General features: G+C 36.1%; 1 protein-coding gene across 3 annotated transcripts in view; it reads left to right on the plus strand.

Moving 5' to 3' along the window:
- Positions 1–13,417, plus strand: part of CENPE (centromere protein E) — a 77,017-nt gene extending 63,600 nt beyond the window's left edge. For all 3 annotated transcript variants that reach the window (XM_082728971.1, XM_082728973.1, XM_082728972.1), the window contains 5 exons: positions 4,772–4,884; positions 6,944–7,041; positions 9,125–9,308; positions 10,246–10,532; positions 12,854–13,417. In XM_082728971.1, coding sequence (XP_082585097.1) covers positions 4,772–4,884; positions 6,944–7,041; positions 9,125–9,308; positions 10,246–10,532; positions 12,854–12,948 — 777 coding nt within the window. In that variant the 3' untranslated portion in view covers positions 12,949–13,417. The remainder of the gene's footprint in view (positions 1–4,771; positions 4,885–6,943; positions 7,042–9,124; positions 9,309–10,245; positions 10,533–12,853) is intronic.
- Positions 13,418–14,661: the final 1,244 nt, after the last annotated feature.

The following is a 14,661-nucleotide window of genomic DNA, read 5'->3' on the forward strand; positions in this document are numbered from 1 at the left end:
AAGGCCCTGACCCAGAAGTGGTACATACTCTTTCCTCATATTTCTTGGAGTCAGAGATGATTCCAGATTTTTTGGCTTGAACAACTAGAAGGATGGACTTGCCATCTATGGAGAAGGGAAAGACTGTCAGAAGAGCAAGTCTGAAACCGTGGGAGCTAAATCAAAACTAAGTTTTGGACACATTGAATTTGAAATGGCTATTGGGGACTCCCAACTTGAGATATGACTGAAGCAGTCATATGTATACACAAATCTATGTATGTATGTATACACATAGACTTGACGTGTGAGTTTGGGGAATTGTCAGCATATAAAAGTCATGAGACTGGACAAAGCCATGAGCATAATGGTTAAGAAATAAGGAGTAACCAAAAGATACCAAGATGGAGCAGCCAGTTAGTTGATTGGGAGTGGGGGTGGGGGGCGGTAACAACACAGTGCAGATAGCGGTTTCAGTCTCTGCACAGAAGTGAAGGAAGTGGATCAAGATAGGAAGTAAGCAACAAATTTCTCCACATTCTGTGTAAATTGATACAGACATCTATGGAGAGATAAACATCTTTCCTGCTTACCAGAAATAACTATTTCTGGGGTATGGCATTGTATATTACCTACAGGGAAAGAAAGAACACAAGACTTTCATAAAATCTTCATATAGTTTTTTTTTTTTTTTTTTTGGTATTATATAAACATTCTATAAAATGCAACAATGTTTTTAACTCAAGACTTGGCATAAGAAAACACTTTTAACCTATTCACCACTATTTTAAAACATCTTAGATATAGATGTTTTATAATAATAAACATTTATAATAATGTAGGGTTTGTTAATTGAATAGAGAAGAAAGTAATTTGAACAAATGAATCATTGAAAATTTTGTTTAAATCTTGATACATTTCCTCTGTTACATCATTACAAATTGTTTATGTCAAGTAGCAGTGAATGGATCAAAAATTTAAACTGTAGTAGAACTTTATGGACATCCTGCATGAGGGGAAAAAAAAAAGATCTTATTTATAATGGCCACAAAATCTAAAATAAGATGATTGAATGACTAACCTTAACAAAATGAGGGCAACATATATGAAAAGAAAAATAAAACTTTAAAACGAAATATAGAGGAGCATGTGGTTTATAAGAAACACACCATTTCCTAGATTGGAACCTAAATACTATACAATCCTAAATTTTTCCCAAATTAATTCCTAAATTTCATGTAATTCAAATCAGAATTTCAAAGGAATTCTTTTTTAGATAGAGCCACTAGAGTTTCTCAACTGAAACTCTCTAAAAATACAAATGATAAATAGGTGTTGTTAACCATGAACTTTATATTTTCAGTCTTTTCCATTTATTCAGTAAATCTAAGACCATCAGTATTTCTTGAGTGCAGCTTTGGTCACATACTATATGTCTGAAATATGGAATTCTGTTATCTTTCATTTCTAATTCAGTATTTTCAGTTTTGATTTCTTTTACGTGAGAATGTTTTAAATAATGTTATATATGACTAATTTATTTCATTATATTGTGGCAAAAAACTAATTTCTGCATTTCTCAAATATATTGAAATTTTCTTTCTAGTGTCATAAATGAATACCTTTTTTTAAGAGTTCTTTAAACTTTTAAAAGAAAATTAAATCAATGGAAGAGAATAGAGAGCTTAGATATAGACCAACACAAACGCAGCCACTGGATCCTTGACAGGAGAACAAAGGCAAGTCAGTGGAGAAGTTTCGTCTTAGCAACTAATGATGCTAGAACAACTGGACTTCCACAAACAGAAAAACAAATCTTAACACAGACCTTCTATCTTCCAAAAGGATTAACTCAGTTGATCAAAAATCCAAATGTAGGGGCACCTGGTGGCTCAGTCATTAAGCATCTGCCTTCAGCTCAGGTCATGATCCCGGGATCCTGGGATCGAGTCCCGTGTCAGGCTCCCTGCTTCTCCCTCTCCCCCGCTGCCTTGTGCTCTCTCTAAGTAATTAAAAAAAAAAAAAAAAATCTAAATGTAAAAGACAAAACTAAAAAACCCTCAGAACATAAAATAAAAAACCCAAGTGACTGGGTTTGATGGTGTCTTTTTAGATACAACATCAAAAACATGATCCATTAAAGAAAAAATTTTTAAGTTGGACTCCGTTTAAATTAAAAATATCTGCTCCGTGAAAGACAGTTAAGAAAATAAAAGGACAAGTCACAGACCAAAGGAAAAAATTCTGCAAAACACATATCTGATAAAGAGCTGTTGTCCTAAATATGCGAAGAACTTTTAAAACTTGATCATAAAAAAGAAAGTCGATTAAAATAAATAAAATCTTTTTTTTTAAAAAGTCAATTAAAAAACAGACAACAGGGGCGCCTGGGTGGCTCAGTGGGTTAAAGCCTCTGCCTTTGGCTCAGGTCATGATCTCAGGGTCCTGGTTGGTATCTAGCCCTGCATCGGGCTCTCTACCGGCGGAGAGCCTGCTTCCCCCTCTCTCTGTGCCTACCTCTCTGCCTACTTGTGATCTCTCTCACTCTTTCAAATAAATAAATAAAATCTTAAAAAAAAAAAGAAAAGACAACAGTTCTGAGCAGGCACTCCATCTAAGAAGATATATGTGTGACAAATAAGCATATGAAAAGATTCTCAGCATGGTATGTCATTAGAGAATTACAAAATACCACTGCACAACTATGGTATCTCAAAATGCCATCATGGCCAAAATCCCATGCGCCACACTAAAAATGCTGGTGAGGATGTAGAACAGTAAGAATCCATTGTTGTAGGACAGCAACTGGGACAGTCCATTTGAAAGAGAGTTCAGCAGTTTCTTACAAAATTGCCCACACTCCAGCCAGTCACATGCTCAGGGAGGCACTGACATCAGCATCTGACTCAGAAGGTGGGGTATTGAACTGGTGCTGGGATGCAGCAAACACTGGGCTCCTCCAAGAACGAGCTTATCTTATGCTGTCATCCACCTCCTTAAGCTGATCATCTTTCATTTTTGGAGGTTTTGCATTTTTTTTTTAAAGATTTTATTTATTTTATTTGACAGAGATTACACGTAGGCATAGAGGCGGGCAGAGAGAGAGAGAGAGGAGGAAGCAGGCTCCCTGCTTAGCAGAGAGCCCGATGCGGGACTCAATCCCAGGACCCTGAGATCATGACCCGAGCCGAAGGCAGCGGCTTAACCCACTGAGCCACCCAGGCGCCCGGAGGTTTTGCATCTTTTTCGTCTTTGCTAGCCATGGTATGCGTGTAAACGTTTCTCTGGGCGTTGGGTTGGGAAAGCCTAGAGGAATAAAGAGAGCTCTCTAGGTCCCTATTTATTTATTTTTGTTTAAAGATTTTATTTATTTATTTGACAGAGAGAGTGAGATGACAAGTAGGCAGAGAGGCAGGCAGGTGGGGGCAGAGCAGAGAGCCCGATGTGGAGCTCAATCCCAGAACCCTGAGATCATGACCTGAGCCAAAGGCAGAGGCTTAATTAACCCTCTGAGCCACCCAGGTGCCCCTCTAGGTCCCTATTTAAATGGATTTTATTTTTTGTTCAATATCTATGGCTGTGGTATGGTGCTAAAAAGAAATGAGTGATTTATTCAGCAGTAATAAGAAATAAGCTATTGAGCCACAAAGACATGGATGGACCTTAAATGCACACTGTTCATTAAAAGAAGCCAAACTGAAAAGTGATTCCAACTATATGATATTCTGGAAAAGAAAAAACCAGGGAGACAGTAAAAAGATCAATGATTGCCAATGGTCCAGAAGGGGTAAGGGAGGGAAGGACGAATAGGTGGAACATGGGGTTTTTAAGATAGTGAATGTATTCTGTATGATACCGTACTAAAGAACATGTGTCTTTGTACATTTGTCAAAACCCATAAACTATACGATACAAACAATAAACCCGAACGCAGCCTGGAATGTATCAATATTGGCCCATCACTAAAATGTGATGTTAATAATAGGGGAAATGGACAACATGAGGAGGGAGATGGAGCATGACAAGGATATATAGGAACTCTGTGCTCTCCGCTCAATTTTTCTATAAACCTAAAGTTGCTCTAAAAATAAAAGTCTATTTATAAAAAAGTTTAAATATATGTATGTATTTACATATGATGTTTTTTCTCTGAGTAGAAAGTAGATGTATTTTCAGCACTGGAATGAACCATCTTTGAGTACAAATATCCCAACATTTTATAGTACTTTGTACCTTGAATTCAATTCTAGTTTGATATTTATATTGCCATTCTGACATCTTTTTATTTCATTTTCCTGATTTACCTTTGTTTACCCATTATTTTCAACCTTTCTGTTTCATTTTGTTTCTATCATTTTTAAATGAAGAAAAATTTGTTTTAGGAAATGAAGGGGCACCTGGGTGGCTCAGTAGGTTAAGTGCCTACCTTTGGCTCAGGTCATAATCCAGGAGTCCCAGGATCAAGCCCCTTGTCAGGTTCCCTATTCAGTGAGGAGTCTACTTCTCCCTCTCCATCTGCCCCTCACCCTGCTCATGCTCTCTCTCACTCTCCCTCTCAAATGAATAAAATTTTTTAAAAAGTGGAAGTCATGTGTTCTTAATTCCCTGTTAGCTTCCAATAATTTCATGTATACTTCACATCAAATATGTACATGTTGTTCATTTTAGGGTTAAATTCTGTGCTTTTCACTTTTCATGTATTTGGAGTTTACTGTTTTAAAATGTTCCTGCCAAATCCTACAGCTCTTTAAAACTGCTCTGAAATTATTTTTCTCTTCTCTAAAAAAATTAGGACAAAGTTGCTTTAGGAGCTAAGCCCTATAAAGAAGAAATTGAAGATCTCAAAATGAAGCTGGTGAAAATAGACCTAGAGAAGATGAAAAATGCTAAAGAGTTTGAAAAAGAGTATGTCAGAATTTCTTATCTTTTTCAGGTTGCTTACCATACTGTTGAAATAGGTATTTTTTTCTTGTATTATGGAAACCTTCTGTATTATTACATATTTCTTTTACCTGTAGTTGGATATAAGTACTTATTTGAAATGTTTTAAAATCTGTGAGTTTTTCTGTCTTTTTTAGACAGTTATTAGTTAGCATATCATGTTTTGAAAATGCCAAATAAATACTCATAATTATCATTAAAAAAAAGAAAAAAAGTATGTCTTTGCCTTAACTGAACATGACTTTAATAGTTTAAGTTTCGGGAACCCTGGTGGCTCAGTTACTTAAGCATCTGCCTTCGGCTCAGGTCATGATCCCAGGGTCCTAAGATTGAGCCCCACATTGGGCTCCTTGCTTAGCAAGGAGCCTGCTTTTCCCTCTGCCTCTGCCTGCTGCTCCTCCTGCTTGTGCTCTCTCACTCTCTTGCTCTCTCTCTCTGTCAAATAAATAAATAAATCTTTAAAAGGAATAAAAGTTAATTTTCCCATCTAAATGTTTTTGCATTAAAAAGTTAACTTTTTAAAATATATGAAAGTATTATTACTGCTTTTTAACCAACTGAGCCACCCAGGCGCCCCTATTACTGCTTTTTAAAATAAATACAAACATCCACAGATTTTAAATTTGCTAAATTCTCATTACATCAGCAAAATTTTTTAAAAATAATCAATGATCATTTGATTAAAAATAATCAAATGATCAATTACTAACACACTATGTCTTTTGATGCTTCTTGCTATCTTAAATAAACAGCATAAAAAACGGTCTTTATATGCTTGAAATTGAATGTTAAGAACCTAAATATATGTGTATCTTTGTGTATTTAGCAGTTTGACCAAGGTTTCTGTTGGTTCTCTTATTTTAACTTGCTCTTCCTATTGTGTTTTTGTGTAAAATTGTATATCATTTTAAATTCTGGTACCTAGTACCCAAAGAGCATGACTGAGTTCTTTTTATTTATATGTACTATATATAATGGCATGCCTGAGATTCTTAATGATATAACATAATGAACATTAAACAGTCAGAGACAGTGAATTGGAAATATAATATTGCCACTTATTATTATATCACCTTACATATAAGCTGTTTAATCTCTCTGGCCTTTGTATTCATAATCAGTAAGTACAGGTTTGTATTAGATGATTTCTTAAGACTCCTTCTGACTCCTAATGCTTTTTGTTCTTCCTCTAAATATTTAACAATGATACCAAATTTGCCCAAAAAGTAACACTCTGAAGCTTCATGCATTCTAACCAGCCTTCCACTGATAAGACTATGGGTTTTAGTGAAATTTACACCTATCAGTTTCCTCATTACAAAAAAGCAATTTCAGGGGTACCTGGGTGATGCAGTCAGTTAAACATCTAACTCTTGGTTTCAGCTCAAGTCATTATCTCAGGGTCCTGAGATCGAGTTCTGTATTCAGCTCCACACAGAGTCTATTTGCTTTTTTCTCTCCCTCTCCCTCTCGCACGTTCTCTCTCTCATATAAATAAATGTCTCTCTCTCTCTCAAATAAATAAATCTTTTTTAAAAAGGCAATTTTACATATAGAATAGAATCAGCAGATACTTTCGGAGTCTCTAAAAGCAGAAAGTCTCATGATTTAACACTGCTGATTAACACTTAGGCCAACAATTCCTAAAATGTCACTTTCTACTAGGGAACAGTGAGCAGAATTTGACCTTTGTATCACATTAGACTAGAGCTGCAGTCAGGGTTTGCTTCCCTGACAGTGTTGAAATAGGTAAAAGTTCTTTTCACTTTTATGCTCTGGTAATTGTATCTGATTAACAAAGCTATTGGGCTTCCAGAAATTTTAAAAAGAATTTTAAAAATTACTCCTGCAACCAAATAGAATATTTCCAATTTGATGGCATTACACCTATAAAATACTTGATACCCTACTGCCATTTATGGGTTTTATGTCAATGTGATATAACTTATTGATAGTAGTTCTGTTTATTCTTCCATGAAAAATTAGTTACAAAGCTTTTACATGTTTCTGTTGTTCTTTTTAGAATTACTTCTACAAAAGCCACTGTAGAATATCAAAAAGAAGTTATAAGGGTATTGAGAGAAAATCTGAGAAGAAATCAACAAGCCCAAGATACCTCAAGTAAGGAGAAAATACTGGTACTGCCAGATCCTTTCCATCTTATTTCTCAATATACTTAGACCTTTTGAAGACTGTTATATTTGTGACAGTCAAGAATAAACTGTTAATGACTCAGTTAGAAAAAACTATTTTTGAAATGAATTTATTGGGATCATATTTATCCTGTCATATCTCCTTAGTTTCCTGTAATCTCAACTATTTATCCATTATAGATTCTAAAAAAATAAGAGTTTTACCTTTGCGTTATCAGATCTTTACATGTGGGTGAATATATCTTCGGTACTATAAAAGAATGATGTAACTAGCAAGGTAAAAGTAACCTTCCCAATAAAGATACAACCATATTGTAATAGACTTTAACCATATGCACAGCAAAAACTCAATCAGCACACCGTGGAAAAAAGGAAATAATATCCTACATGTTCTTCGTACTGAAAATAGAGTTAATGCTTACTTGCAAAGTCATTCAAATTTATCTTTTCAATACAGTTTTCAAGTCTAATGATCAAATTTCTGCATGTGCATTCCTCAACATGTACCTTTTTCCATATAACTATCTCTTTGTTTCATTTGAAAAGAGAGGATGTTGAACAGTACTTGGGACAGCTTTGTGTAGTAAACAAGCAGTGAACTAAGTCAGGACCAGTCCTCATTTGATGGCTTTATGAAATCAAGGGGATGATACCTGACCTCCATATATATATTTATATATATATGTGATATATATAAACTATATATAGTTTACATATTATATTGTATATGTATACATATATATTTTTGCATGTATATACATATTACATATATACATTTATATTTTTACATATTGTATATATGTGTTATGTATTTTTACATATTATATTGTGTATATATATGTGTGTATATATGTAAATATATTATATATTATAATACATATATATGTATTGTAAGGCTCAAACTGAAAGTTATGTGTAAAAGCACACTGAAAATTCTGAATGTCAGTCCAACATAAGGTAATACTTGTGTGTATTATTATCCACACATTTTTTTTAAAAATGAGATAGTTTTAAAGATGTTGTCTCATACATGTTTGGCCTGAACTTCTCTAGTGTCTGTTGCTGGAGAAGTTCACCCCTACCTGGAAAACTTTAAGAGACAGAACTAGAAACAAGCATGATTTGTTGTAATTGTTTCTTTCCCCGGTACATATTATATCTGAACTCAGAGTAATTTGAAAGAAAATGGACTTTGAGTATCTTATCCCCACACACCTCACCCTCTTTTGTAAATTGTCAGTTAAGTGGTGGCTTGTTCTACTCTATAAGTGCCTTAAATTTTTAGACATTTTTAAATGCCTAAATTTTTTTTTAAAGATTTTATTTTATTTGACAGAGAGAGATCATAAGTAGGCAGAGAGGCAGGCAGAGAGAGAGGAGGAAGCAGGCTCCCCGCTGAGCAGAGAGCCCGATGCAGGACTCGATCCCAGGACCCTGAGATCATGACTGAGCTGAAGGCAGCGGCTTTAACCCACTGAGCCACCCAGGCGCCCTAAATGCCTAAATTTTTAAATGCCTTTAAATTTTAAAATTTACAAAACATGTCCTTACCTTTTTTTCACACATATAGTGTAGAATACTTAATAATATATGCTTTTGTATCATTCTGAATTTTATTTAGTTACAACTATGTCTTGAGAATTTAGAGCGCACTGAATGACTGGTGGTGGACCCCACACACACATTCTGTGCTCTGAGAAGCTCCTCCAGGGTGTCCACTGATGCAGAGGAGAGAGCAGGGAAGGACAACACTAATGGGGGGGTGGGGCCCGCTGCTGCCCTCATAGTGGAAGCTTCCAGCCAGCAGTGTTGTGCTGATGGAACTGGTGGCTGGAGAGAAGCGGGAGGATTCTAGGGACAATTAGAAGTGTTGATCAAGCAGGCTTAGCAGAGGAGGTAAAAGGAGGAAGGAAGGATGGCTTCTAGGGACCTGGTGATTGAGATAGTCTGGTTTTTGCAGTGACTTAATGGCTGTTCGTAGTATTTCCTCTATTTTAAACTTTGGAGATAATGAAAATGATGCCCTATTGGTGTATTTGCCCCCCTCACAGTTGTGTCAGAATGTACGGACTCTCAGCCTTCAAATAAACCTTTAACTTGTGGAGGTGGTAGTGGCATTGTACAGAGCACAAAAGCTCTTATTTTAAAAAGCGAATATATACGGCTAGAAAAAGAAGTCTCAAAGTTAAAGCAGCAAAACGAACAGCTAATAAAGCAAAAGAATGAACTATTAAGGTAAGATATGCTTACGTGATATTGAAAGTATGCTTCTGGCTATTACATGTGGGGAGTTTGGTATATACACCTTCATACAAGTTTTTGCAGTTGGCAACCCTTCACGCATATGGGGAAGTAACTTTTAGAATATATGTAATAAATGTTTTTTAAAAGGAATAAGACTGTACTACGCCCATTCCAGATGTTTGCTATCTGTCAATTGACCTATTTTTAACAAAGCCAGAAACAGGAAGTTAAGAAAAATCTTTAAGGGGCAACTTAAATTCTTCCTTTTTTTTTTTTTAAGATTTTATTTATTTATTTGACAGAGAGAGGTCACAAATAGGCAGAGAGGCAGGCAGAGAGAGGGGGAAGCAGGGTCCCTGCTGAGCAGAGAGCCACTTAAATAGACCGCAAGTCTGCATACCCAAGTCAAAGGAGAACTCATGGAGTCCATTATTATTGTAGCCTATTTTCTTTTTATTTTATAAACAATTCTAACAAATTTAATATTTGGCTTTTATCAACAATTAGAATCTTGTGCCAAGCACTTTATCAATGATACAATAGAAGAACAATAGGTAGTAAACAAATAACTGTACAACTAATTTTTTGCAGTGAGTGCTATTGAACAGCAAGAACAGAAAACTACAACTAGGACCTTTTCTAAATGTGGGGAGGGGTGATGGTGAAGAAACTGATAAAAGAGTAGCTGTGGAAAAGGGCAACAGTTAGGCCAGATGAAAGGAGAGACTGGAAAGCCTTTTAGGCAGCAGGCAATAAGTGCACAGGCTTTTGGTCACAAAAAATAACCAGTTAGTGGAACTGAAAGACACAGAATGTGGCCAGGGGATAGAGAACGAATGTACCAGGTGAATAAATGCAGGAATTGTACAGACTTACAGTCTTTCTTTTTTTTTCTCTCTCTCTCTCTTTTTTTTCTCCTCTGTTCAAGCAATAATCATCATCTTTCCAATGAGGTCAAAACATGGAAGGCAAGAATCCTTAAGAGAGAGACTCAAAGAGAAGTTAGTTGTGAGAATTCTCCACAGTCTCCTAAAGTGACTAGAACACCTACCAAAAAGAGGCCACATACACCTTCTCAATGCAAGGAACGGAATTTACAAGATCCTGTGCCAAGGGAATCACCAAAGTCGTGGTTTTTTGACAGCCGATCGAAGTCTTTACCAACGCCTCATCCAGTTCGTTATTTTGATAACTCTGGTTTAGGCCTTTGCCCAGGTACGTAAATATACTGGTTCTTTGGAAATCAGGGGATAACTGTCAGAACTTATCTTTAATTTGTGGCCCTGAAGGGCAAGGTTAGACAGGATATAGTTGAACAAGCTACAGTGCACAGACTTCATTTGGCATTTCTGTTGTAAGAAAGTTTCTCCAAAGCACAGCACTGATGTCCATCATTTTTTACCCCAAACTGAGTCTTTATTCCACCTCTTAAACCTTCAACTTTTCCCTAAGATATCAGAAACTCTATTAAAAATATGAAGACACTACCCTATAAACAAAACTTTCAGTGAAGAAGCCTTTCTTATCAATGCAGTGGGCCAGTATTTCCAATAGCATTATCCTCATTTTACACAAGCGAGATCATAGACTTGTTTCATTTACTTATTAATTTATACAATCAGCAAAAAATTTTGGTCTCCAACTATGTGTCAGAGATGAGACCCTGATGGTACATTAATAAGCTAAGCCAGACATGGTCCCCACCCTACAGAAGTTTACAGTCCTGCTGAGAGATACAGTAATCAAGTAATCAAAAATAAAAATAAAAATAGGTAAAATTCTAAAGCATAAAAGGCTGTGAGGCATATAATAGGCTTTTGTTTCAGGAAGAGTAAGGAAGTCTTCCTTGAAGAAGGACGCTGAGATCTAAAAGGTTAATGTGAGTCAGTTTAACAAAGAGAGGAGGAAGACGTATTTCAGGCAGATAGAACAGTGACATCCCCAGGGTAGGACAGACTGTAATCAGGGTCGGGGCTGAAAGAAAGCAAACTGGCCAGAGCACAGTGAACCCAAGCTGCTGGGGGTGGAGGCAGTGCCACCAAACAGAAGAGCCAGGTGTGTAGCAATTTGTCGATTGTATAAAGGAATTTTTACTTTTTCCTGAAAACATATAGACAAAGACTTTTAAAGATTTTAAACAACATGATGGGGGGAATCACAATGAGTTATAAATTTTGAACACAGAACCTTAGCTCTATGGTGACCAACAACTAATAGGAGCAAGAGTTGATGACAGTTGTCCAAGCAAGAGGTGTGATAGTAGCGGGGACTTGAGCAGGCTCAAGGGAGATAGAGAGAAATGGATGGATGGGAGAGATTTGGGAGTAAAATCAGCAGTGCTAGGCTCCTGACTGGTTGGAGGGAGGCCGTGTCAAGGGTCACCCCCACCTCAGCCCAGGTGCCAGACACAGAGGGGTGGATGGAGGATTGGCAGAGTGCTCTGTCCTACTATGGTGCCCTGAAAAACTGAGAAACTTTTAATCACCTTTTGATTTCATCTGATAGTGCAAGGGACATAGACTGATATGAATTAATTCAACCACAAATAAAAATGCTTGAGTCTTTTTATCAATATATGCATCACTCTGGTACTGTTTTTAACTGACGTAAATAAAAGAGTAAGCTAGAAGAATATATGAATCAAAAACTGACCAATTCAGGGGTGCTTGGGTGACTCAGTTGAGCGTCTGCTTTCAGCTCAGATCATGGTCCAAGTCCTAGAATCAAGCCCCATATCAGACTCCCCGCTGAGCAGAGAGCCTGCTTCTCCTTCTCTCTCTGCCTGCTGCTCCCCCTGCTTGTGCACACTCTTCTCTCTCTGTCTGTCAAATAAATAAAATCTTAAAAAAAAAAATTTTTTTCAGAATTAAAGGATATAGTCCCAGCCTGAATTAGTAAAATACCATTCAAAAAGAATTTTAATGTTAGTTTTTAATTTGAATTATAAAAAGATAAATTTTCTCAACAACTTGAGATAATTGCAAAGACCAGGTATGTGAGATTTATTTTAATTAATCATTTGAAAATGAATATTGCTTATAAACAAAAATACCGTTGAAGTGCTTTTTAAAACCTCAGAGTGTTCAAAGAATGACTAAATATTCTCCAAAATATATACTATTTGCTTAACACAGCTTCCCCCCCCCCCTAAATTTAGGGCCAAGGAAAATTAGACTCAATCTGTGTTTGATTCACTTTTAATCTCAAACTTAAGTGACACTTTATTACTTCTTGGCTTTATATACAAAACGGGTTAGGGTTATAACAGTTCTGTAACAGTTGATTTTATGAGAAAATAGACAGTAAACAGTAAACTTCTCCACCTCAGATGAAGTGACATTCACCTTTTTAATGACCAAACATGAGGACATTAATGACCATATTGTCATTTTTCATGCTTTATATCTCTACTGTCTTAAAATCGTTTCCATTTCCAGTTGTATTCAAACTGTGTCTGTGTGCGTGTGTGTGTGTGTGTGTGTGTGTGTGTGTGGTTTTTAATAAGATTACTTTTGGATTTTCTTGTCTTTTCTCAGAAGAACAAACTGCTGGAGCAGAGAGTGTGGGTCCTCAGCCAGCTCCGTGGCACACCTCCTCAGGAAAAGATGCACCCGAGTGCAAGACACAGTAGACTCCTTTCCTATTGCTTTTCTGGGGCCCCAGCATTCCCTGCTTGGACATGACTGTTTATTCCTTCATGTGCCTGTCCCTGGCAATGTTATCACAGCACAACTTAATCTCAATTCAGTTTTCTTTTTGCCACTTGAAATCGAAGATGAAGGAATAGAGATTAATGCCTTCCAGTAATTTAGAATGGTGATAGCAATATCTTCTTGAATGTGGTAATACTTTAGAAGTTGAAATGTTGTATTTATTTATATATTTTGTAAAGAATAAAATTATTGAAGGAATGTTCCAGTCTTTCCATGTATACATAAAATGTATTCATTTTTATTAATGTAATGTTATCCACATATGACTTAGATAATTCCAAGGCATGATGCATACATTAAAGTGTCATTTAATTAACAGAATTATAAGCTCCTTTTTAAGTACCTTGAACATTCAATAAATGTTTAATTAGTGGTTCTGAATCACAACTCCCTATAATGGTTTAATGGTTTCTTGGTGGGGTACTCAGGGTATATTTGGCTCCACTTGTTTGTTGAATTTTTCAGAATCTCAGAATTTTGCTATGAGAATATATACATGCTTTCGGGATTTAAGTGGCTAAGGGATAGCAAAGTGCTATGACCTCTTCATTTTCTAGGCTAATCTTTCTTTTGCTATAATAAATACAAAAATTCTCTCTCACTTTTCTGTCATCCACTAGCCCCCTAGACAAGCACTCTAAATTGGTTTGTTACCAGATTTTGTAGTCTACTGCATTTTACTCCCAGCTGGAAGAACTTTATGGACCATGTAGTCTACCCTTTTATTTCAGGCATGAGGAAACAGCACCAGAGTTTCTATCGAAGTAGAAAGTCTTCTAAACTGAGAGTCCCCACAGATATATAAGGCATCTATGGATGGGCTTCATGCAGTCTGTAAAACCTGGGAAATTTTATGTTAATTTGATAATTTTGTCATTTTTCTAGGATACTTGGATCCATACTTTTATCTTGTTATTAAAGGGGAGGTTAAGAACTGTGGTTTTAGGGAGGTTTTATAATATTAATTTTGTATCATAAGATGTTGAAAAACCATATAAAACAGCAAGTTGCATAAGGTCTAGAACAGAGTTAGTGATTTCAACTCATTCTTGGCTCTTTGGTAAGATTCATTCAAAGAAAAAGATTATGAATTACATCATAGCCATCATTTTACAATCCATGGATGGATATTTTCCCTTAATATACTATCATAGGAATTCAACAGGGGTAAGGGGAAGGTGTCCCTTCCTTTAATTCTCTCCCCCAAGCCTGCATGTCTCTTCAGAGTCTTGTTTCTCCTTTTCACTCTTCGGCAAATAAGATACTATGACAGAGCTATAGATGTGATTCTTTACCATGTCTGCTCCTCTGCTGAATAAAAGTAATTCAAAGTAGTAATTTCACCTGAATATAAAACTAAGGCCACTAAAAGTATAATCAGTCATCAAGTATCCGTCCAGTCCGTTTCATAATGTTGCTTAACTCTAAAATTTGGATGTCCATATTCTTCCTCAGCTTTGGGAAGTTTTGAGCCATTATTTCTTCAAATAAGTTTTTTGTCCTTTTTTTCTCTACTAGAAGTACCATAATGCATACATCCGTTCATTTGCTGATGTCCCATAAGTACCTCAGTATTTCTCCACTTTTCTTTCTGCTTTTTTTTTTTTTTTAAATTTCTTCCCTTCTTCTTT

This window comes from Mustela nivalis (assembly GCF_964662115.1).
Source record: "Mustela nivalis genome assembly, chromosome: 4".
In the NCBI taxonomy this organism is placed as follows: Eukaryota; Metazoa; Chordata; class Mammalia; order Carnivora; family Mustelidae; genus Mustela; species Mustela nivalis.